Genomic DNA, 22,195 nt, shown 5'->3' with positions numbered 1-22,195 from the left:
AGAGTTGGACACGATTTACATCAAATTACTTGATCCCTATTTCTTTCCCAACATTAAGCTCATGCTCTTCCAGCAAGAGCTTGGGTTGATTCGTCATTACAAGATTTACTTGAGCTGGGTTCAAAAAATAGATTTAAGAGAAGTTTGTAGAGCTCCAGCTCTATATCTTGATCCTGTTGTAATAGCACGACTAAGAGTGCTATGCAGATATGTTCCTGAACCTTTTTGGCAATAATTTGACAATAATGTAAACTGTTTTTTATTTTTTGTTTGAAATATGTCTCATTAGTCATGTGCTTTTATGTAATCTGTGTATGTGTGTGTGTGTGTATGCGCGCAAAAGGGGTTAAATGTACCAGGAGTAGTTTAAAGGGGCCAAAGATAGAAAGTTTCGATCGTGTTAGTGTCGAACTTGTGTGTGTCATGGAGAGATGTATAAAGATATACACACACACACACAAACACATACAGAGTGAGGTGATAAGAGCGAACGAAGGACAGGATGTTCGAACTAGTATGATATAACCTTTGACTTTTGGTGCTACCCTCCCCCTTCCGAAGGGTGCATTGTATTTTTCTTTACCCAATAATTCAATTCTTATATTTTTCTCTATAAAAAAAGCAAGCAAATGATGGCAGAAAAGGTAACGATTGAAATTCTAAAAGAAAAAGTAGTAAATTAGTAATAATTCTGCATGTAGGAACTCGGAACTTCGGAAGAAAGAGGTGTACTAAAAAGGGCGGGTCAAAAAGGAGTGGGCCTTTGCATGCATGGTGATGCAAGCTTAGCACCAAATGTCAGCAAGCTGGTATATTTGCAGAACCAGAATTTGGCTGCACTTTGCAGGTCACCGAAGCCCATTTTCGAAAAAGAAAATGGGTTAATGAATCACGCACCACCTTCTCTAGCCCCAAATTCCTTGTGAGGGAGAAAAGAGAGAAGGCTCCAGAGAAGCACCTACCTCTCTCTCTCTCTCTCTCTCTCTCTCTCTCTCTCTCTCTCACACACACACACACACACACACACACACACACACACACACACACACCAGATATGGGGCCTGCGTACAATCCGGACACTACCTACTCGCAATATAAACTCGCGGAGCTTTCGTGACAATTCCTCTCTCAGCGCTGACAAGAATTTCATGTAATCATACGCGCGGAAGCTCTCTCTCTCTCTCTCTCTCTCTCTCTCTCTCATGGAATCTTGTCTCCCGGCTTGCCCTTCGCCTTGGAGTGAAGGCTTGCCTGCGCCCAGCAGAGGCAGTTTGTGGGCGATGCAGCAAATGGCGGCAGTCAGCTGCATGGATGAGTGTCCGGCAGATAAGGAGAATTTAGGAACAGATTCCTCTGACGAGATGATGCATGAGGCAGACAATGGCGGCCTGCAGCAGCAGCTCAACCATAGTCAAATGTTAGAGAATCTGATTATGAGTGCGACTTACACTAGTACTGAGCAAGCTGCTCGCAGTGGGAATCGAACTGGTGATGTCTTTGTTCTCTGTAGAAGTTCATGCGCTGAATAAGGGGATGCCCAAGCTAGAAATATTAACCATGGTTGAGCTCTGATCATTTCAGGCGAAATGAAGCAATGCGTTGACAGCTCTATTGCTGCTTGCGAGGTAGAGAGAGAGAGAGAGAGAGAGAGAGAGAGAGAGTGTGTGTGAGAGAGAGAGAGAGAGAGAGAGAGAGAGAGAGAGAGAGAGAGACTGCTTGTTATCCATCTCCAGGATATCGAAAAGGAAGCCCTAGCTGCTCTGCGGCACGCCACTTTGAATATTGGTGGGAGGGAGGTTGGCGCCTCAGGCCTTAAGAGAGCAGCAGCTACTTGTATGAGTCCATCGGTAGATGTCTGCCCAGCTTCAATGGTCACCAGCAAGAACATGGAGAGCTCGGCACGAGTTCGAGCCCGGCGAGGCGAGGCTACTGACAAGCACAGCATCTCAGAGAGAGTGAGTAGTGCTTTTTTTTTCTCTTTGTGCTTGATAATTGAGTAGGAAAAGCAAGATAGAAGGTTAAGACAACCAGGCTAAGGCAATATAAGCAACCAGGCTAAGACAATTAAGGCTATAACCAATGCCGTAAGGATATAATACAGGGCTGGATTGATCAAACATAATGCAAGTGTTTAACTCTTCGTAATTGTATAACCCCTCTTAACATGTTTGTAGACGCGTCGCACCAAGATTTCCGATAGAATGCGAGCCCTGCATAAGCTCATTCCGGACGCTAGCAAGGTAGCCACAGCTCCCTAAAAGCATGCATTAAGCTAGTACTGTGTTTTTGCTCCTTGGTGACCACTTATTCAAATGTGTATGTATCTGGTGGCAGACCAACAAGGCTTCTATGCTGGACGAGGTCATCCAGCACGTGAGTATGCTGCAAGCTCGTTTGAAGGTACTAGGATTAATTTGAAAGGAAGCCTCTTACAGAAATTGCTTTTCTAAAGTGGCCTGGCAAAACTCTTACTAAGTTCTCTCTATGTTCCTACATATGGTAGGTGGAATGCATGAAAAAGCTTGATGGTCGAGGTGATGCCAATGCACCTTTATCTATGGATAAGGTACTCTATCCCCCCACAGCCCGGCCCGGCCCCGCCCCGCCCATCTGCCCCCCAAAATCATCCATGATTCAGGAAGATTGATCCTACAGGAATGACACTTGCTGACAATGTGCAAAATTCCCTTTCTTGTTGTTTCTTTTTTTATTGCACTAATTTTGAGTAACCTTGTTTGTGTCACTATGCAATGTAGGAGGGGTGGAGACGAAGTTGCAATCGCATTTACGTGAATAGGATGATTGAGAAGGTATTGGATCCATTGGAGGATCGGCTTGCCGAAGCTGAGCGCCAAGTCATGACCCGGCTTGCACACCCCTCTCATGACATCTCATTGGCTACCGCCTACCTCTCCTCTGCAGGCCTCACATTGGTGCCCATTTCTCATTTATCCTCTATTTCTAATGCCACCAAAAAGCAACACTCATAATATATCACGTCTTATGCCAAATGTTCATTACTAGTGAACATTTAAAAGCTTCCATGGATGAAAAACTGCAGTTGCATGCGTTATTCTGAAGACTCTCTGGAGTATCAAGTCTTGAGTTCAAGACTAGTTAGATAGATCTTTGAGGTCTCTTGCGATTGTTCCTATGACATAAGAATCTCTTGTCTACTCTTTTTCTTCTCCTCCCTCTATTGAAGAGAATTAGCCCTCACTTTGTATCCTCTAAAAACATTTGTGGCCTTACTTGCCCTGTCCTTGTTGGGCATATCCTTATTAATGCACTCCAATAGACAACAACTCCAAACAAGCACCCTTGTATAAGTATTGAAATGATTCTGCATGCTGGCCAAAGCATTGCCAAGCATGCAGTGTTCGGAAAAACCATGTTCCCAAACATATAAAATTCCTTTTCTTGAATTTGCCAAGAAGATTTTTTTAAAAAAGTAGGTTATTTTTCCATATTTTTCCACTATTTTTCTCTATTTTGGGGTAAAATTTCTCCATTTGCAATTGCCCTAGACCGACATTTTTGAAATCTAGAACGATACGATATTAGGCTGAAACACATTTTCCCAAAACTGCAAGCACGGCATCATTTTTCGACAATTTTTGACTGGCAAACTTCTCATGATTTGTTTCACATTTGTCTGCATCTTGCATAAGCAACATATCACAAATTGCAAGCATAGGTGCATAATTTGCACAAAAGTCCTCACTTGGCATTCTCTAAAAGCATCTGAGAGTTCCTTGTCCTGCCCTCGTTCGGCATGAACTTATACAATCAATGTAGTAAATCTCCACAACTGTATACATGTGAACCAAACCACTGCCAAGCAAGAAAAGAAAAAACTAGTATTTGGTTGGCCTTGTCATGGCCATTTCAATTCTCAAAACACTATCAATAAATTTCATAGTAAATTGTGTTTTAGTAAATTTAGTTTTGCGATTCGTTCTGTCTTTGCAATTAATGTGAATTGGTGTAAATGCGTAAATAGTAGTGATAGTAGTTAATGTGTAGAAAAGACATTATGAGTTTCTTGATAAGTTCTCCTAAACAAAAATAAATTTCAATCAAAAGAAACAAAGAAGATCTTGTGAAACAATGGTCAAATCAAAATCTAAGAGGCTATTCTTTAATTAATCAATTTCTCTTTGATCTGTCATCATTGTGTCTACTCTCTACCTTTATTTTTTTGCCCTAAGCTATAGCCTAACCCTAATTTTCATTGCTCTAATTTTAGCCTTAGCATCATGGTGAGCTTAAGGCTTCATCCACCATAGCTCAACTCACTAATGACGCTTAAAGTAGAGCACTCTTTCGCTCCCCAATTCTAACAAGTGGTATCAGAGCCGATGGTTCCATACCTTGGCTTATCCATCAATTATTCTCTATTTTGCAATCCATTCACTAATCACCACGATTGCTAATTAGGTTTAAACATGCTCCTCACACACTCTTGGAAATACCAATGAGCCACTACCCTTCTTAATCGATTGATTTTATGAATTAGTAGCGCTTTAATAATTGTGTGTGGGTGTGTACGTAATTTTAGTGTGCTTTTGTGTCCATTCTGCATTAGCATTGCTCTCATCGCATTGTTCATTTGTTATGCAAGTCATGTGCGTGCAATGTGCTTGCCGATGCCGGTCTATAAAGCTCTCACGTGCTTAAATACAGTGCACGACATCTCGGTGAATAACGACTGGAATCTCAATCACCTTTGCAAGTATCTTAATCTATTATAGTTTTAAGTTAATTTGACATTAATTTTAAGTGCTTTTAAAAAATGACCTTGAGTATAAAAGTGACTTTCTAGTTTTTAAACTTCATTTCTCACATTCACAACACACTAGCTTTCAACTCTCTTCCCATCCTCTTCGCGAGCAAATCCATGGCAACATCTTCTGATGTAGTTCTCACACAACTACAAAAGATAGGACTTGCAGATCGTGCACATGAACCATTCACTGTGTTTGAGGGGACGATTGACATGCATGCCACTGCTAACCTTCATGTAGAGGGATTCCAAAGCTTTCTTGATTACATGATGGAGCACATGGAAGAATATGCAATAGTCTTTGAGGGATCCAACATGGCGTGGTTGTCAATGAATTTTCTCAAACACCTCTATGCAACCGACAAAAACTTTCGCTCTTGTTTGTTGAGGTTTATTAAAGGGCTTACTGAGCGGGATTGCAGGACGGAGGATAAGGATGAACTCACAGAAGTGGACATGGGGTGCATAGACACCCAATTCATCTCTTGGGACATGGTTCTGGTATTGCTTGTGCTTGAGGACATGTAGAAGGGAAAATCAAAGAAAAAGGCCAACCAGCAACCGCCTGTGACCATTGTGGAGGAATCAAATAAAGTTATCGAAGAGGTTGATGAGCAGGCTGAAGCATCTATGGCACTCGTCCTCCTGCAAGATCCCAGCTCCACTAGGGAGGAAGATCGGATGATAGAGGAATACGAGGTGTTGGAGGAAGTTCCTGACCTCCAAGTTCTCACTTTACATGCAGTGGTGGTGGATGGTTGTCACAATTTGTTCCTTGATGACATTAGAGAAGATGAGTCGCTCTCAGTTCTTGCTATCTATGCGGGTATTAAAGGTCCTAGTGAAAAGCAAGAGAAGGTCAACTTTCAAATTGACCTTGAAGACCAAGGTCTCCCAACAAGCCTCTCTTTTCTCCCTGGTGAAAACGAACAAAATTTGGTACAAACCATGGCAATTATACTTAATTAAAGGAATCAAATCATGTGCCCCATTTGAAAGCATCTCAAAAAGCGCTTTCTATCCACACAAACCGTTGACCACTATGGGTGGAGAAGATCGCTCTAGCATCGACCTTACAAGGAAAACTCTTGGAGAGATGGATGAAGAAACTAAAGTAAGCATTTTTTAACCTTGTCAATAGTCTATTGTACCTTATAGCAAGTGTTGAAGTTGTTTAAAATGTTTTCCAGATCGTATACCATGTTGATAAGTGTAAATTTTCTTTCACAATTTAATTTCCACATTGCTCACATTGCTGGTAAGCACAATCAAGTGGCTGATGCACTTTCATGACGACCAAAAGTTAATGCGGTGTCTATATAGCTACTCACAATTATCTATCCTCTATGATAGATGAGTATGCTACTGACCCTGACTTTAGAGACAAAATGTCAGTCCTTGCTTTGGGAAAGAAAGAGGAACCATTCACCCTGCAGGATGGTTATCTTCTCCACGGAAATAGGCTATGTGTTATCCATTCCCTTCGTGAGAAAGTTATGTATGAATCCCATGCTCCTCCCTATGCGGGGCATCGAGGTATTCAAAGGTTACTCTTCGAGGAGTAGAGACGTATTTCTATTGGCCTACCATGAAAGTGGACATACAAGAGTATGTTTCAAAATGCGTAGATGCCAAAAGACAAAATATCATACAGAGAAGCAACCTGGATTACTTCAGCCATTGCCTATCCCAAATTCGCCATGGGAGAGTATATCCATGGATTTCATCTTTGGATTTCCCAAGTCTATCCATGGGAATATGGAAATATGGACAATAGTCGACAGATTTAGCAAGCAAGCACACTTTATTCCCGTCAAAAAGACTATTAAGGCACACCAGAGGGCAACTCTCTTCATATCACAGATTTTCAAACACCATGGATTACCAACATTCATTGTGTCATATAGAGATCCTAGAATGACCAGTAATTTTTAAAAAGGTCTCTTTGAAAATCTAGGAGCAAGATTGAATTTCTCTTCTGCCTATCATCCACAAACAGATAACCAAAGTGAGATAGCCAATCTTACGATCCTCGATCTACTCAAGACTTATTTTATCAAAGTAGATCAACACTCACAATGGAAAAAGTACTTACCTCTTGTAGAGTATGCCTACAATAATACTGTACATACTTTTACAGGAAAAGCACCTTTTGAGATCTTTGAGGGAAGACCTAAAAGTCACTTGCTACTCAAAGTACATGGGAAGATCTTCGCCATCGATGAGTATAGCCGTGACCTACAAGAATCTTTTCAAAAGATTAAGGAGGCTATATCTATCTCTCAACAAAGGCAAAAAGTTGTTGCTGACAAGCACAAAAGGGCCTTAACGTTCAAAGAAAATGATTGGGTCTTACTGAAGTTTCCTAAGTCTCGATTAAGGAAAACGACGGACAAAAATCCTACGGGCCATCAAAAGTATTATGCTAAGCTAGCAAAAAGATACTATGATCCTTTTCAAATTTTGAAGGCCATCAATGAGACTACTTACCAACTCAAATTGCCCAACCATTGGCTCATACATAATGTCTTTCATGTGAGCCTACTTAAGCCCTACAAAGGAGATCCACCAAGTGAACCTATTATCGAAGACCCTCCCGAACTTGAAGACCAAGAAGAGATGCTACAACCCGAAGCTATCCTTCGGCATGAAGACAAGGTACTACGACATGGTAAGATTATTCGACAGTATCTTATTAAGTTCAAAAATTATCCTTTTGAAGATGCTAGATGGATGCAAGGAATACAATGTAAGGATAGTATGAATCTTGTGAATGCTTACAATGCTACATTAGAGTAAGCAAGTGTACAAATGTCTTTTAAATGACCCATGTTTTTGTCTTATAAGACTAGTTCTCTTTTTAATTGTGTAACACATTTAAATAGTATGCATGCTTAGACTCATGTTTGTGATGACGGCGTTGTCAGGCATTTTTTGGCTGGAAATGAAGTCACTAATCCATGCTAAAAAGCTTGCTCACTAGCCCCGAGTACATAGATGTACATAATGCGTATGAATCTTGTGAATGCTTACAATGCTACATTAGAGTAAGCAAGTGTACAAATTTCTTTTAAATGACCCATGTTTTTGTCTTATAAGACTAGTTCTCTTTTTAATTGTGTAACACATTTAAATAGTATGCATGCTTAGACTCATGTTTGTGATGACGGCGTTGTCATGCATTTTTTGGCTGGAAATGAAGTCACTAATCCATGCTATAAAGCTTGCTCACTAGCCCCGAGTACATAGATGTACATAATGCTTTGAGTTTTTTGGAGTGCTCTTGTAAAATTTATGTACAAAGGCTTGGTTTTGGTCAAGCTTTTAGTTGAGTTTTGGGTTGGTCGAACTTTCAAAAAATAGTTTTTAATGAGCATTCCTAGCCATGCTTGATAGCTTGCAAATCGAACTCCGACATCATGAGTTACACACACTCGAAGTGGATGGTTTTTCACTTAAAAAGTGGCGGCGGATGCACAGGAAAGAAGGCAAGTGGGCCGACTTGATGGTTTTTTTTAGCAATGGTATGTTTAGAAATTTATAGATTTAGCCGGGGTAATAAGCTCCAAGCCATGCTCTACGGCGCTACATTTGGTGGTCGGGGTCACCCGCTACGTCTCCGAGAAAAATGGCTCAGGTTGGGGACAAAACAGAAATTTCAGATTTGGACATGGGGAAGTTGGGGAAGGTGGGAGGATGGTGCCAAGTAGCAATGGAATAACCCCACATGGAGGGAAGCAAACGACAAATGGAGGGTATAAGGGGGGGAGTGGGTACCCCCTATGAGTGTATCAAAGGAGTTAATGGAGTTTCTTGGCCTTGCTTGAGAGGGCTCGTGGACTTTGGGGAGAGGAGGGGGCGCCCAATATGTGTTCCCACTTCCTAGACAGGCGCCTGACCCATTTTTTGGTCCCTGGACACTGTCCCCCCCCCCCCCCCCCCCAATTGCCTTGGTCAAAAAGTGGCCGACAGCCCATTTTTTACCCAAAAAAGGCTCAAAATGGACCAATAAAAAGGTGCCTAAAGTGGGAAATGAAGTCGGCTAAGAGGGGAGAGAAAATCCCTTGGGATAAGAGCCAAAAAAATCCCCCTTTAATAGCTACATTTCTCTGCACACCTGCAGACAATTTCAAGAGACCTCTTTTTTGGAGCTTTTTGAAAACCCCCGAACTTCAAATGCTTGTAATTTGCTCATTCCTTATCGGAATCAAGCATATGGATGCCCTACGAACATCTACGTGATCCAATCTACACACTCATGTTCTCTAATTCTTCTAATTCCAAGTGTGGTTTATGCTAGATATGTTCTTCTCCAAGCTTTACATGTGTTTTAACACAGGTGAATTTGACGGTGCAGCTGTTGTTCTTTCCAACGGTGTGATCGGTACAAGGCTATAGGGGCATTCATTTTCATTGTTGTTTGCACTCCACATCGTTTTGGTGCCCCCACGGAGGAGAAATCCTCATGTGCTCCAATTTTTGCAAAATTTGTCCACTATGCAGGCAGAGAATGTAAAGGGGATGTGGGTCCTTATGGACAACCGCCTATGTATGTGCTATTTGTGGATAGTATTTGAGGCGGTCGTTTAATTTGGATTGCAGCCTTTGTGAGGGTCGTGAGGTTTTGTGAAGCCGAGCACTGGGGGCCGGGTTACCCAGTGTGAGGTGGATTAGATACTGGAGCGATCCATCGATATCCCTTGAGTTTTCGACGTCACATGTAAGTGTTTTTGTGGCAATCAAACATGGCAGACGAGTTCCCACATTTTCATGGATTGCCTAATGAAAATGCACAGACGTTTATTGAAAATCTGGAAGTCAATTGCTTATTGCGCAATTAGACCAAGCTATATTGTTGCGGCTACTACAATATAGTTTACAGGATGAGGCAAAGGTCTGGTTACACAATTTTGAGGAGTTGATGTAGGTACAAAACCCAAGGGTGGTTTTGGACTACAATCGTGTGAAGCAAGCTTTCCTGGCACAATACTGATCCATCGAAGTACCAGATGAAGTTTGGCATGAAATTCTAGGATACACTCAAAGGGCTAGTCAAAGTGTTGATGATTTTGTCATGCAGTTCACCCGTTTATGGGATAAATGGGACCGAGCTTTGGGAAACGAGATCCCTCCCTCCATGTTAAAGAAGGACCGTTTTGTGGCAAACTTAAAAGAAAGTTTGAAGTTCAAAGTTGAGCTAAAAAGGCCCGCCACCTTCGAGGAGGCAGTCGCCATTGCCAGAGAGAAAGAATGGAAAGCTCAAAGGCTTAATGAATACAGAAAACTGGTCCCTGAGAAAAATAATGGTAGCCAAAAGGAGGAGAATCAGGCAGAAGCTGGAGGCCAACCTGTTCAAAGGGCTGCTAGTACTGAACAGTTACAACGAAATATGCAAGACATGATGACCATGATGCAAGAATTACGACTTAGCGTTCTTGGTGGTGGTCGTGGTCGTGGACGTGGTAGAGGGATGGCTCAGGCATGTGAAGCTCATCCTAATGCTAACCAGGGTCGTGGGCAAGGTAGGTTTGAGCCGCAGAGGAGGTTCATTCCTACTTGTTATAATTGTGGTGAGCTTGGTCACATCATCACTTATTGTCCAAAGCCAACAAGGATGGGAGGGGATATGTTTCCACTTCCTCAGCAAATGTCTAATAGAGCTAATGATTATGCATTGGATATACGGGGAGATCAAGGTACTGGATAGGAAAATCAAGCCTCAACCTCTGGTGGTCATGTGGGTATTGTGCAGGTGGAAAAGAAAGACGCAGATGTGTTGCTAGTAGGCAAAAGAGAGAGGGAAGGTTATGCAGCACCAGGGCCTAGTCGAAAGAAAGGGAAGGAGAAGGAGGGTGAAGATGCAAAAGTCAAGAGAAAGAGAAAGCCTCGTAGACGATTTGAAGTGGCAGATTTGCCTTTGGGAGAAGGCCAAACAGCTTATAGTTTAAAGGAAGACCTGATTGGGAGGAAAGTAGATTGTACTTTTGGACATTTGATGAATATGGTTCCCAAACTCAAAAGGTAGTGGAAGTCATTAGTGAATCCAGAAAAAGAGCCGAAGCATGGACAAGTTAGAGTGTTGTCCGTGGGAGAGTTACCTGACATCTGCCCTGTGGTGAATGCTTGGCACAAAGGTGTGGGCATGGGAGAAGCCTACATTGATGGAGGTGCTCAAGTTTGTGTGATCACACAGTCATGTGTCGAGAGACTGGGTCTCATTACATGCGGAAGATCTGGGTTTCGGATTCGACTAGCAAACCATGCCAAGGTGAGATGTTTGGGGATGATCAAGAATTTGGAAGTTGAAGTCTTTGATGTGAAAGTTATGGTGAACTTTCATGTCATGGCAGCTGGTCTAGGAGCCTTTCCTGTCATTTTGGGACGACCTTGGTTGAGAGCTATTGGTGCCGTGCAAGATTGGGGCAAGGGCACAATCGGTGTGCATGGCAAGAAGGGTGAAAAGAGGGTGTTTGATATGACTACCAAACAACCTATGGCACTTGAAGATGTGAGTGAGAATGATGAGTCCGAAACTACCAGTGATGATAGCTCTAAAGACTCAAAAAGTAGCACTACTTCAAGTTCCAGTGATGAGGGTGAAGTGTCATTCTCGTTGTTAGACGAGGAACAGAGAGAAGTTAGTGAAGTGCTACAATTATCAGGGAATATCAATACATCAAGCCGTTTAGAGCAACTTCAAGAGTTGATGCAACCTAAACAGGAATAGCCAGTGAAGAAAGAGTTGATTCAAAATATGCTGAGTACTGATCTGACACAAGGAGAAAGAAGGGAGTATTTAGCAATGTTGGACATGTTTCCAAATCTTTTCATTACCTCATATCAGGAAATAAGAGGTTTTGTTGGGGATCCTGTGAAGATGGAGCTACTTGAAGGGGCAAAACCAATCAGACAGAAGTTAAGGAGGATGGGCAAGGAGCAGATGAATGCCTTAAAGAAAGAAGTGGATAAGCTTTTGGATGCAGGATTCATTGTGCCAGTGGATAATGCTGAATGGGTGAGCCTTATCGTAGTCACCCCAAAGAAAGATGGGCGTTGGAAAGTATGTGTTGATTACAAGCCACTAAATGCGGTAACCAAGAAAGACCCTTACCCTTTGCCTTTTATTGATCAATTGCTAGATGCAGTGGCTGGTTTTGAGAGATACAGTGTCTGTGATGGGTATTCACCAGCTTATCCTTGCTCCTGAAGATAGGAAAATTAAAGAATACGTTTATCACGTCATGGGGTTGTTTCTGCTTTTGTTGCCTTCCTTTTGGGTTGACAAATGGGCCAGAAGCCTTTAAAAGGAAAGTAGACTGGGTCCTTGCTCCATTTCTTGGGAAGTTTGTCAAAGGATTCATAGATGATTTCTGTGTATACAGTTCAAGGAAAGAGCATGTTCAGAAGCTTGAAATGACGTTTGCAAGGTATGATGAATGCGGGGGTCAGTTAAACCCCAAAAAATGTCATTTGGCGCAGCCAAGGGTGAAGCTTCTTGGACAAGTGATTTCGGAAAATGGGATTGAGTCAGATCCAGAGAAAGTGGAAGCCTTATTATTGCTGTCATCCCCAAAGGATACAAGACAATTGGCTACTTTCATTCAGAAAGTTAAATATCTGTCTCGATTCATACCTTTGGCATCACAGTTATTGTACCCACTACAACAAGTGGTTAAAAATGATCCATTGGAGTGGACACAAGACTGTGAAGAAGTTTTCGATAAGGTCAAAGAAGTTTTGAGCACACTGCCTATTATGCAAGCTCCTGATTGGGAGAAAGAATTTTATGTTAACCCGTCAGTTGGAGAAGATTCCATTGGGGCTATATTATTGCAAAGAGGGAAGGAGTCCAAGTATATGAAGCCTGTTTATTATGCTAGCCGAGTTAAAACCCCTCATGAAAGAGAGTACTCAGAGATTGAGTTGGTGATGATCAATATGGTCTATGCTTGCAGACGATTCAGGCATTACCTATTGCAAAAGTCGTTCACTTTTCTCACCAGCTATTCATTGCTGCCTTAGTTGTTTAATAACTCAAATATATCAAAGACAGTGATGAAATGGGTTATAGAATTGCACGAATTTCAATTCACTTTTTTGGTGGAAGAGAGTACTCGGGCTACCCTGGCAGATTTACTCACTTACAAGGAGACTCCTATTTTGGTTAAGGAAGAGGTGGTGCAAAGGAAGAAGGTCGAAACTCCTGCTATATCCAATGCTTCACTATTATATTTTGATGGCTCTTATCGAAGAAGTCATGAAGCTGCTTCTGGAGGGATTGTTGTGTATGATGCGCAAGGAAATCTTGTGAGGAAACAAGGGTTAAATCTTGATGCAAAAAGTAATAATGAAGCAGAGTACATGGCCCTTGAGGGCGGTCTGCACATACAGTTGGGAATTAAATGCCTGCAAGTCAAAGGAGATGCCTTGTTGGTTGTGAAGCAGGTATTGGGGGTGTGGAAGAATAAGAACCCTAAGTTGAAAAATTTGTGTTTCAAAGTGAAATCTTTGCTTAAAAAGTTTGAGGCACGAGTTTACAGCATATTGAGAGGACTCAGAATGAAGAAGCTCATGATGCTGCCCAAGAAATGATCACTTGTGTGTTTGTGTTGAAGGTTGATGCCCCTCTATATCATGGAAGACAAGTGCTATCAAAGGAAGCGGATTTTCTGCTTACAGGTCTTTTACCTGAAGATTTGCCATCATCCAAAAAGTATGCTTTTATGAGAAGAGCCAAAAAGTACAAAATGCTTGATGATGTGCTTTATATGAAAGGAAGTGATTTGATATTGCGACGTGTGCCCTGGAAAGAAGAAATCTATAAGATTTTGGAAGAGAACCATGAAGGATCTTGTGGAGGACATTTTGCCATGAAAATTATGCTACATAAGATTTTACAAGAAGTCTATGTGTGGCTGAGTGTCCAGCGGGATGTGAACCATTGGTGCAAGTCTTGTTTGTCTTGCCAGAAGATGGGGAAGAGAATTTTGAAGCCTGAATTGTGAAAGACGATTTTAGCTTTTGATGTATTTGAAAAATGGGGTCTTGATGCCATTGGACCCTTACCTATGATTGGTAAAAGAAATGTTTACATTCTGACAGCAGTGGATTATTTGTCACGTTGGGCAGAAGCTAAGGTTGTCAAACAGATTACCAGTAAAGAAATGGGGAAGTTTGTGTACGAAGATATATGCTGCAAGTTTGGTGTGCCTCTGGAATTACTTTCTGATCGGGGACCAGGATTTAGAGGAGAGTTGTTTGATTTCCTTTGTGGAAAGCTTAATATAAAACATAGGTACAGTTCTCCTTATTATCAACAATGCAATGGTCTTAATGAGAGATTCAATGAAGAGTTAGTGAATATCTTGACAAAAATGACTCAGACACATGGAAAGACTTGGGATTCGGAGCTGCCTTGTGCACTATGGGCTTATAGAACCGCTATCAAAACAAGCACAGGGTTTTCTCCTTATTACTTGATTTATGGCAAGGAAGCTTTATTGCCCATTGAAGTGGAAATCCCCGCACTTAAGTGGTTGTCATTGAAAGGTGAAGAGCAGCAAGATGCTTGGCAGAAAAGGTTGTTGGATTTACAATGCTTGTAGTTAGACAAAATTTTGGCCTTGAGTCATTATGAAGAAGTGTCAAAGAAGGCTCAAATGAAGGCCAATGAATGCGTCAAGGATAAAGGAATCGAAAAGGGTGATCTTGTGTTGCGATACAATAGTAAACTGGACAATACTTTCCAGAAAAAGTTTCAAATTAAGTGGGAAGGTCCTTTTACTGTTGTAAATAAAATTGAAAATGGCACATATCAATTGGCAAACTTAAATGGTGCAGAGCATAAATACCGTGTTAATGGTTACAGATTGAAGAAGTATGTGGCACGTTTGATGACAATTGTGACTGATGAAATGCTATCAATAGAAGAAGACAATGCGGAAACATCTGAAAATGTAGACGAGGTTTCTGGGTATGAAATGCAGCAGTTATTCACCCTAGAGACCTCTGCTTGTCATGAATGACTAAGCAGGCAAGGGGGGGTTGGCAAGCTATGTTAGGCATTTTTTGGTTGGAAATGAAGTCACTAATCCATGCTAAAAAGCTTGCTCACTAGCCCCGAGTACATAGATGTACATAATGCTTTGAGTTTTTTGGAGTGCTCATGTAAAATTTATGTACAAAGGCTTGGTTTTGGTCAAGCTATTAGTTGACTTTTGGGTTGGTCGAGCTTTCAAGAAATAGTTTTTAATGAGCATTCCTAGCCGTGCTTGATAGCTTGCAAATCGGACTCCGACATCATGAGTTACACACACTCAAAGTGGATGGTTTTTCACTTAAAAAGTGGCGGCGGATGCATAGGGAAAGACGGCAAGTGGGCCGACTTGATGGTTTTTTTTAGCAATGGTATGTTTGGAAATTTCTAGATTTAGCCGGGGTAATAAGCTCCAAGCCATGCTCTACGGCGCTACATTTGGTGGTCGGGGTCACCCGCTACGCCTCTGAGAAAAATGGCTCAGGTTGGGGGCAAAACAGAAATTTCAGATTTGGACATTGGGAAGTTGGGGAAGGTGGGAGGATGGTGCCAAGTGGCAATGGAATAACCCCACATGGGGGGAAGCAAATGATAAATGGAGGGTATAAGGGGGGGAGTGGGTACCCCCTATGAGTGTATCAAAGGAGTTAATGGAGTTTCTTGGCCTTGCTTGAGAGGGCTTGTGGACTTTGGGGAGAGAAGGGGGCGCCCAAATATGTGTTCCCACTGCCTGGACAGGTGCCTGGCCCATTTTTTGGTCCCCGGACACTGTCCCCCCCTACTTGCCTTGGTCAAAAAGTGGCCGACATCCCATTTTTTACCCAAAAAAGGCTCAAAATGGACCAATAAAAAGGTGCCTAAAGGGGGAAATGAAGTCGGCTAAGAGGGGAGAGAAAATCCCTTGGGATAAGAGCTAAAAAATCCCCCTTTAATAGTTGCATTTCTCTGCACACCTGCAGACAATTTCGAGAGACCTCTTTTTTGGAGCTTTTTGAAAACCCCGAACTTCAAATGCTTGTAATTTGCTCATTCCTTATCGGAATCAAGCATATGGATGCTCTACGGACATCTACACTAGCCAATCTACACACTCATGTTCTCTAATTCTCCTAATTCCAAGTGGGGTTTATGCTAGATATGTTCTTCTCCAAGCTTTAGAGGTATTTAACACAGGTGAATTTGACGGTGCAGCTGTTGTTCTTTCCAACGGTGTGATCGGTGCAAGGCTATACGGGCATTCATTTTCATTTTCGTTTACTCTCCACAGCGTCTCTCAAACACCAAGTAGAATTTGTCACTCTACTTTGGCAGAATGAAATAGACTAAAGAGCGGACATGCTTACCGCAACTATGTCTCCCAAGCATGAAATGGAGTAGTCATCCATCTTGGAAAGATGTCATAGGGTAAAAAGGGATCCTCTACCCGCTACTTGTCCCAAGGATACCCTTGTTGCTTGTAATGCCTCTTGCATGTGATTGGCTAGGCCTGGAGGGGTCCAATGAGCTTCAAGCATGAGCTACAAGGGGAGGTCGACCAAAGCAAGATAGGGGGTTTCTTAGGGGGTATACTCTTCCCCACACATTCATACACAGTCTCATGATACATTGTGCAAAGTGCAAGAGCTCCCTCTCCTTCTCCAAGACAGTGGAGGTTGAGAGCCTACACCATTAGGAGAAAGTTGGACTCACTTTTGGGCCCTGTAAGAAGTTCCATGTCAGCTTAGAGAGAGAAAATAAAAATGTTATATTGTGCATTTGATGTGATACGTTTTTGCACCAATAAAAAGCCAAAATGACATTCTTTGGTAGGTAGCCGCCATCTTTATCATTCTTATCCTTCATTCTCTTGTCAAGAATCCAACTAACCGTATGACTAATGATTTGAAATGCCAACTTACAAGTTTTCCCTCCAAAAACATAAGCCACACGAACTCTATCAACTCTAAACACGAGAATATGGCCTTCCCTCCCAAAACCTGAGATATTTCATGAGTTTCGAGTGTCTGTGTATTTCTCTATTACTCTAGGAATGGAGAACACTTCTTTTTCTGATGAAAACACCAATTTGAACTTGCAATCCCCAACCCCTTCATCTTTAACACTTACCCAATGAAAGAACATACATCATCTTCATGTTGATGTATTGCAAGAGTACGCACCGTTGTAGAAACATAGGAGGGAGTCTTTCTTATCTCAACGGGAGAAAGAACTTAGAAGGACAAACAAAGAACATCATTTGGATTTGTGAACCGATGGGTCTATTTATCCAAAGGATCCTATGACAAATGCGCCACCTCCCTTTACTAATATCACTAACCTCTTACATTTCACAGGTGATCGCAAGGATGGGCTACTGGGATACACCAAACATTTGAAAATGAGAGGATTGAATGCAAAAAGGCAAAGAAACCTCCTAGCGATGGAGAACATGCATCTGAAGAAACTTAATGAAGCATGCTCTCGAAAGATTTCATCAAACAAAGAGACAAATCCAAGGCCTTGAGAAGAAGATCACAAGTTTGCGAGAGAAAGACACCGTGCTTGGTAGTGGGAAAAGGAAACGAGATCTGTGCAACATTGAGAACATGAAGATTGGTAGTGGTGGCGTGAAAAAATGGATACGAGCTTTAAGGTAACTTGAAGTTTGTTTCTGCTTTTGCTAGAGCAATCTTCTCCACTCATAATGATCAGCGGTTTGTGTGGATGAAAAGCGCTTTTCGGGATGCTTTCATAAAATGAGGCACCTGATTTTAATTCCATAAGTGTATTTTCCATGGTTTGTACCAAATTCTATTTTGTTTTCACTAGGGAGGAATGAGAGGCTTGGTGGAGACCTTGGGGAGACCTTGGTCTTCAAAGTCAATTTGAAAGTGACCTTCTCTTGCTTTCCACTGGGATCTGTCATGCCCGCATAGATAGAGAGCACTGAGAGTGACACATCTTCTCTGAGTCCTAGTGTCTTTGCAATGTCATCAAGGAACAAAAGTGACAATCATCCACCACCACTGCATAAAAAGTGAGAATTTGGAGGTCAGGAACTTCCTCCAACACCTCGTCTCCCTCTATCATCCAATCTTCCTCCCTAGTGGAGCTGGGATCTTGCAAGAGGAGGAGTGCCATAGATGCTTCAGCCTTCTCATCAACCTCTTCAATAAATTCATTTGATTCCTCCACAATGGTTACGAGAGGTTTCTGGTTGGTCTATTCCTTTGATTTTCCCTTCTCCATGTCCCCATGCACAAGCAAGACCAGAACCATGTCCCAAAAGATGAATTAGGTGACTATGCACCCCATGCCCAAGTCTATGAGGTCATCCCATCCTCTGTATTGTGATCCCACTCTCAATTATCCCTTTTATAAACCTTAACAAGCGATAGAAAAAGTTTTTGCGGATGTATAGAGGTGTTTGAGAAAATCCACTGGCAACCACGCCATGTCTGATCCCTCGAAGACTATTGCATATTCTTCCATGTGCTCCATCATGTAGTCAAGAAAGCTTTGGAATCCCTCTACATGAAGGATAGCAGTGGTAGGCATGTCGATCGTCCCCTCAAACACACTGACTAGTTCATGTGCACGATCTACAAGTCCTATCTTTTGTAGTTGTGTGAGAAGTGCATCGGAAGATGTTGCCATGGGTCTGTTTGCGAAGAAGATGGGAAGAGAGCTGAAAGCTAGTGTTTTGTAATTGTGAGAAATGAAGTTTAAAACCTAAAAATTCATTTTTATACTCAGTGTCACTTTTTAAAAGCAATTAAAATTAACATCAAATTAACTTAAAACTATAATTATTAAACAAAATCACACGACAAGCCATTGAAAGTATTCACGCTCCAAATTAAAAAACTTGCACATTTCTAACGAAATCTTGAACAAATTATAAATGAAAAAGAGATTCAAAATGCCATATGTATTCATGGGAGCAAAATCACTTCATATTCAAGCTTTTACATTAATACATCATGGAAAACACACAGAAAGCTCTTCTCTTTTTTGGAATGAACAACCTTTTTATTGATTACAAAAACATATTGATCGGGCAAGGTATATCTAATATTAAGATACTCGCAAAGGTGACCGAGATTCAAGTCGTTATTCACCGAGATGTTGTGGAGGCATATTTGTAGATCAATTGATTCTCTAGGAGCAACATCAAAGTCTAGTGCCTCCCATTCTGCCTTCCTCAGCTTCCATCTTCTGTAGGGAAAGACAATTGACAAGATTTGCTTTGCAATATGGTATCTGCACGCCACATTCTTAGCAACTACAGAGCACTTGATTGTATCTCCCTGGTGGTTGACCACCTTAGTCTCCCATCCAGCTGCAAGGAAGCCGTTGATCGCACTTCCCCCTTTGCAAGTCCACATTTTTGGTGTCCTGTGAACACTCTGTAGTCGAAAGATAAACACGAACACATGAAGGGACCTAAACCAAGTTAGGGAAGCTTTGTGGGAACCATAGGTGCACTTCATTCTTGAATGCACATCCGCCTCGATTCTCCTTTTGGTTGTTCTGATCAAGGCACTATCAGGCTTAGGCCATTCCATAATCTTCAAGGTTGGTGGATGAACCGGAGAAAAATTACCATACCCAGTTTGCCAAGGCGTTACATAAGTATGGTTTTAAAAAAAAAGTCCCATGAGAAAAGCTCCACGGATGGAAAACCAGCATAGAGTAGCTTGCCAAGGTCAACATGGATGGCCTCAAAGGTTCCTGTGAAGGACTCTATTGGCTTCCACTCTTCAAAATTGGATGGGAAAACATCTGAAAACATGAACAAGCAATGAAAACCTTATAGACATCAAAGAATTATATACAGCAGAAATATCAAAATATACAATCTAAAAACTTGACAAAGGAGTGAAATTACAGTTTGCAGGAAACCTCGATGGAGCCATTGCTGTCTCTAGCTTCAATTGTGAAGCAACATACACATGTTGCACCTTTTCAAGTTGCTTGCCTTCATGGGTTTGCTTGAAATCCATGATCTTTCCCTTCCAATGGTGTGCTCGAGAAGCCATGTGTCTCCTTGAGACCTTGTTTGCACCTCTTGAGTTGGGTTGCATTGTCACCCACATCAATCGCTTGAACTCCATCGTCACCCAACATCCACTGTCGTCTTGTACATTGTTGCATGAAATGGATTCAATGACACTCCTAAGTCGTCGAGTACCTGACGATGCCATGCAAAATAGTGGCACAACCTGTACACAGACACTTATGACTAGGCATTGTACATCCATGTTCTCAGCTGTATAAAGAGCAAGATTCTTGATGGTACACAAAGACGAAGGATGCCACTTACTACTATACTTCTCCACCTTCTTGTTGGCTTAATGGGGAAGATAATATTGGAAATCTTGAGAGGGAAGTAAATACTCTCTAGAGAGCTTAATGGAGAAGGAGCAAGAAACTTGTTGAGGAAAGAAAGAGAGGGATGATCTAGCATAAGGATATGCTACAGATCTTCATCTTCAGGTAGAGAAATGTTTAGTGAGACTCATGGAGAAATGGAGAACTTCAGCCTGAGGGGAACGCAACAAGCTTGAGGAGAATGCAGTAAGCTTGAGGAGGGAAAGGAGGTTCAAACATCTGATGCAGAGCTTTGGGAGGGAAAACTGAAAGGAAGGGAAGAGAAGCAACTCTTGCAAGGTGAAGTGAAGAGATGTGAGAGATGGTACAATAGAGAGAGAGGGAGGGAATGATCATCACGTTTTTGGAGGGACCCCTTTTTAGGAGAGAGGGGGGAGAAACTGACAGCCACTAGAGAGAAAAACGATTGATTTTTACTTAACTATTTAGAGAAAAGCTTATAAGAGATTTTCTCTTTATATTTTATAATAGAGTACAAGTTTGACCACTTACTTTTAGGCCCTGCCATACCCACCATTTCAGTCCACATGGAATCCACCCATTTTCCCCTTCCATAATCTACTTTTCAATCCCAAGGAAAATAAAGAGGCCCCCTTAGACCCCATTCCTAATTGTCATCGTCAACTACAACATTTCCCCGTGGTTGACTACCAAGAAGGGGCACCTGTTTCTAAGGTTGATTGTGCCGGGGCAGTATAAAGTGAAGAATATGGATGTGTATCTTTGTCCACTATTGAAAGAGCTATTACAATTGTGGATTGACATAGAAGTGGTGGATATGAGCCGACACACAGGTCAACGCAATGCTTTGATCAGAGACATTCTAATGTGGACCATGCATGACTATCCTAGACTAACTAAATGCTCATGCGATATATACTCAAACTCAAACACTACAAACCTTGGTTTTTCTCAAGCTTAACTCACGGTGTTGTGTATACATGCAGGGCTTCAAATAAGTGGATACAGAGCATGTGTCACATGTGGACCTAGACTTAATGCACGTCGGGCGCCCTCACTGAAGAAGCAAATCTACAAAGATCATCAAGCGCATCTTCCAGAGAATTACAAGTAACACGATGGTTTTTTGGGAAGAGAGCCACCGAGGATGTCTGCCCGAGCATGGTTAGAGCAAAAGGAGATGTGTGATGATGGTTTGCCCTTAGGGATGAAGAGACTCTCTCTATGGTACGAGTTACCATATTGGCATAGACTCATGATCAATCACATGCTCAATCCAATGCACATATTCAAGAATGTGGGTAATCTACTGTGGGACCATCTCATCGGTAAGAAAGATACGTTGGGGGCGAGAATTGACCTTAGAAATGTGGATCGTATGGAGAAATATTGGTCGCAGATAGCACCCGATGGATGAATAAAACTCCCTAAAGCGCCATGGATTTTGACAGGAGGCCAAAAATACAAAGTAAAAGAGATCATTCTTGTTCACATAGTTGATGAGATGGAAATAGCTGGCATAGTGCATTCCAGATGGATGTTCTTTTTAGAAAGTTTCATGAAAATGTTCAAGGGATATGTGCGTCAGAAGGCACGTTCGGAGGGTAGCATGACAGAAGGTTTCCTAATATTAGAGTCCCTAGTTTACATTGGAGAGTGGCTAGATGGATTTGATAAAGCCCGAGACATGCTATGGAGAACCATAGATAATGAGCACATATATGGGATTTTCATGTGCGATCTCAGTGTTGAGAAAAAATTGACGGAAGACCAACTGCCCACGACTCAGCTACCTTGACTTGCTACATCACGCACACATGACCATAAATGTTAGTGTCCAAATTCTCATAATCCATTCCATAACAGTTATAGAGGAAGATGTGACATGGTAGATGTAGTGAGAAAGGTCATGACTAACAAATCAATAGCCATGGTGGTTGTAACATTTAATGGCCTAGTAACTTGTGTGTAGTGGAAAATAGCATAAACATATTGAGCATTTCATTAGAATAGATAGCATAGCAAGAGTGCTTGGATGG

At 41.8% G+C, this 22,195-nt stretch overlaps 1 protein-coding gene and 1 pseudogene across 1 annotated transcript; both read left to right on the top strand.

Annotated features, from left to right (window-relative positions):
- Positions 1-1,121: 1,121 nt before the first annotated feature.
- LOC147423194 (uncharacterized) lies at positions 1,122-3,431 on the top strand. The gene is made up of 7 exons (XM_086501843.1): positions 1,122-1,488; positions 1,582-1,625; positions 1,734-1,955; positions 2,175-2,240; positions 2,335-2,400; positions 2,504-2,566; positions 2,757-3,431. Exons 1-7 carry the CDS (start codon positions 1,203-1,205, stop codon positions 2,988-2,990), a joined length of 981 nt encoding a protein of 326 aa, XP_086357969.1. The 5' UTR covers positions 1,122-1,202; the 3' UTR covers positions 2,991-3,431.
- Positions 3,432-5,467: 2,036 nt separating this feature from the next.
- LOC147423193 (uncharacterized) lies at positions 5,468-21,954 on the top strand (annotated as a pseudogene).
- The last annotated feature ends 241 nt before the right edge of the window (positions 21,955-22,195 follow it).

Source organism: Adiantum capillus-veneris, chromosome 26 (genome assembly GCF_014529385.1).
Source record: "Adiantum capillus-veneris isolate H3 chromosome 26, ASM1452938v2, whole genome shotgun sequence".
Taxonomy (NCBI): domain Eukaryota; kingdom Viridiplantae; phylum Streptophyta; class Polypodiopsida; order Polypodiales; family Pteridaceae; genus Adiantum; species Adiantum capillus-veneris.
The sequence above is the reverse complement of the archived record's forward strand: the minus strand, read 5'-3'. Positions and strand labels throughout refer to the sequence as shown.